The 3,238-nt window shown below is 45.7% G+C and overlaps 1 protein-coding gene across 1 annotated transcript in view; it reads right to left on the reverse strand.

Annotated features, from left to right (window-relative positions):
* Window positions 1-2,984, reverse strand: part of LOC104528294 (rho GTPase-activating protein 31) — a gene marked incomplete at its 3' end in the record, with an annotated part of 48,398 nt that extends 45,414 nt beyond the window's left edge. The window contains exon 1 of the mRNA XM_010172257.2: window positions 2,885-2,984. Coding sequence (XP_010170559.2) covers window positions 2,885-2,984 — 100 coding nt within the window. The remainder of the gene's footprint in view (window positions 1-2,884) is intronic.
* Between the last annotated feature and the right edge of the window lie 254 nt (window positions 2,985-3,238).

Raw genomic sequence — 3,238 nt, forward strand, 5'->3', positions numbered from 1 at the left:
TTTACTGTATTATCATAAAGCTCTTGATAAGAGAGTCTTAGGTACATCTGCCTGCTAAGGGTGACAGCAGGATCTTTTCATCCTTCACTGAAACGCAGCCATCTCTGAAGTGGACCATAGCAAGTTATTAAACAGTTAAATGACAGGAGAGGAAGTGCTCATACCTTAAGCAGAATATAATTCTCTCCACTGGAATTTGGCAAAGACACAGGGACTAAGGTCTTTGCAGAAAGCACAAGCTGCTCTTCAACAACCACAAGCATGCAGGGACTCAAGCTGCGCATCTTCTCAACAAAGCACCACACAAGTGCAGCAGCCCCTAACTGCAATGGCCACATACTAATCCAGAGGGAAGAAAGCTAATTGAATTGTCTACACTAGCCTTGGCCACCAGCTGTGCTCCTTTTGCCATCCCCAGCACCAGAAAACCAGGTCTTCACTTCTCTTCGCCTCTGCAAGTGCACAGGACCAGCTACCCAAAGCAGCACTGCAGGATGGTGTAGAGCAGACCTAAGCCTGAAAGCACAACCAATCTGACTGGTGTCCTGCCTGTCTTACAGCCTCTTCTTTTACAGTTAACCCTTCTAAGTGCATTTTAAAACCTGCTTTCACAAAGGTCCACAACAAAATGCTTTCTGGACAGTAGCCAATGTGCTCTTCCCCTCCTCATCACTCCCAGATACCATGAGCAGTCTTACATCTTCAATGTTTCCAAGCAGGGAACAACCAGAGCCTGCATCCCACCAGTACTATCTAAAGCAGAGAGAAAGTTATTGCTTTACATCTCTACCAAAGTCTCTGCTTGCAGGAGCACTGGCTTGTCACTTCAAATAATTCTTAGCAGGACAATTCAACTATCCCCAAATCAACCATCTCCCATACCCTAAGTGCTCTTCTAATTTTGTTTAATAGTTACAGGTTTCAAATTTGTGATGTCCTGCTGATATCTGAACCTTTCTTTCCTCCCAAGACTTCACTTCAGCATACTTGGTCACTTTGCTAATGATCCTAAGAGTCCTACCAGCAAAAAAATTAGCATCTCATTCTCTCACTTCTTCTCTCCTTGTCCCAGTGAATTAAATTGTACGGATCTAACTTACACCCTTCCCAATAGACCTATAACAATTGAGTCTTTCATTTCTGGATCCCACAGCACTGGGCGACGGGATGTGCTATTCAGCAAATAGCAGTCCTGCATAAAGGGAAAGGAACTTCATATTCTCCCCCACTGCTCCTCAGCAGCATGGAGAGATAAGTAGGTTGGAACTGTGAACTATCCCACAAATGAGACTTGAGACAATGTCCTTCTTTCTTGTCCTCAAAAAAACCTATTTTAAAAAACTATGGGATTTCAGGGAATAAATTTTGCTGTTCTAGCCTAATTTCAACTGCAGCAACTATGTTTCTCCCTTTAAAATCCCCGTTGCTGCTTTAACTGAATATAATGCCTGTGCCTGCCTTCCCTATGTTGTTTTTCAGTGTTCCTGTAAACAGCTGTAAATTGTTCCTCCACCACAGCAGCTCATGTTAGCACTGGATGGTATTTATCTACCTATACCTCATGCTGGCAGAGTGGTATCAGTTCACTAAGTGTGTTATTTTTGCTATTTCAGTTCATCAATTGTCATTAAGGGCTATATAAGTTTAAAGATACAGTAATTGTTACAGATGACTCACAATGAAATTGGATGATTGGTTTTCCCCCATATCTAAATAAACACACATATATATAACATTTTATCTTAGTGATATATGTACTGCCCTCTTCATTGTGCAATGGAAAGGACTACTGTTATGTAGTCCATCCCTCTGCCAGTGCAGTTCCACACTGTACTTCATCAGCCATGCTCATCAGCAAATGAAAGACCTGATTGTACAGCCCTCCTTGTACAAAGCTGACATTGCTGCTAGAAGCTTTTTTTGCTCAGAGTAGCCTGACATTGGTAAAAGTTGGTTAATTCAAACTGGAACATAATGCTAAACCTGGAACATAATGCTCACATCAGGGATGGTAACAGGCATGTAGTTGTTTTTCCGCTTGCTAAACTGCAGGTCTTTCTGTATGCCAAACTCTCAACTGCCTCTTTCACCATCCAAGCCTCTTTAAGAAAAAAAATTCTGTTCCTTCTCTCATCCAGGACTGACCATTTCAAGCTCAGGACCCTCTGATCTTATTGCAGTTACCTCTTGTCAGAGCAACCGTGTTCTCATCTGATATCTGGGGGCATGGAGGTCAGGAGGAGGAGGAAAGGAGAGAAAGATAACAGGCAGGGTAGTGAAAATATTAGCTCAGCTGCCCCCTACAACTTACACCTATTGTAAGTACAATACAAATTACACCTACAACTCCACCCCACCCCTCAGTCTCTATCCTGTCTCCATCCAGCAGTGAAAGGACAATATAGGAACTGCAGTGGAGTCCAAGAGGAGTAGATGGGACATTCCCAGTTCCTCCATACAGCCCTGCAGCACTCTAGTCTGATGGACTTGAGAATTTCCAAGTCTGGGAGGAGGCAATCCTAAACGCAGTTCTGATTTCCAAATCTAGCTCCCTAAAAGAATGCTACCCCCTTCCAGGCCAAATGGATGAGAGAGGGAATCACAACATACAGCTGGACACGTCCAAGAGCCCTAGCCTAGTGCTTTCCCCACAAGCAGCACTACTCATGCAAGGGTCATGCAGACACATCACCAAAGCAATCTTCCGATTGTTCATTCATTGTGAGCAACTGGGCAGTCACTCCGCTTCCCGGGGATAAATCAGCTCCAGGTTGTCTAGCCCTCATCCTTGGGAAAGGTCTGGTTTGCAGTCCTACCGGTAAAAAAAGGGGGGGACACGCACTCTGCTCCTTCACTACCAGAGTGAGAATAAAGAGGCATTTACCATCCTGCCCAGAGCTCTCCAGATGCTCCGTCAGGTCACAGCCGAACGCGCTCGCAGCTCCCTTCCTCTTGAGTTTCTGCTTGGCTCCCTTGTTCTTCATGAGGTTAGTCCCAAAAGAGGTTTGCCCCCCTCCTGCCTTGCCCCCCTCCCCCCGGCCTCACGCTGGGCGACAAAAATCTTGCTCTTCTCAGACCACCGCCCGTGTCCCACTCCCAAGGAGTAACATCGGGGGTCCCATACGGCGTCCAGCTGGAGAAGTAAACATTAATCCCCACCAGATGTTGGTCTGCTCCTGTGGCAGAGGAAGGTCAGGGCAAGAGGAGGCTCCCCAGCCGGCAGCAGCAGCGATCATAG

Source organism: Antrostomus carolinensis, unplaced genomic scaffold (genome assembly GCF_000700745.2).
Source record: "Antrostomus carolinensis isolate BGI_N321 unplaced genomic scaffold, ASM70074v2 scaffold25087, whole genome shotgun sequence".
NCBI lineage: Eukaryota > Metazoa > Chordata > Aves > Caprimulgiformes > Caprimulgidae > Antrostomus > Antrostomus carolinensis.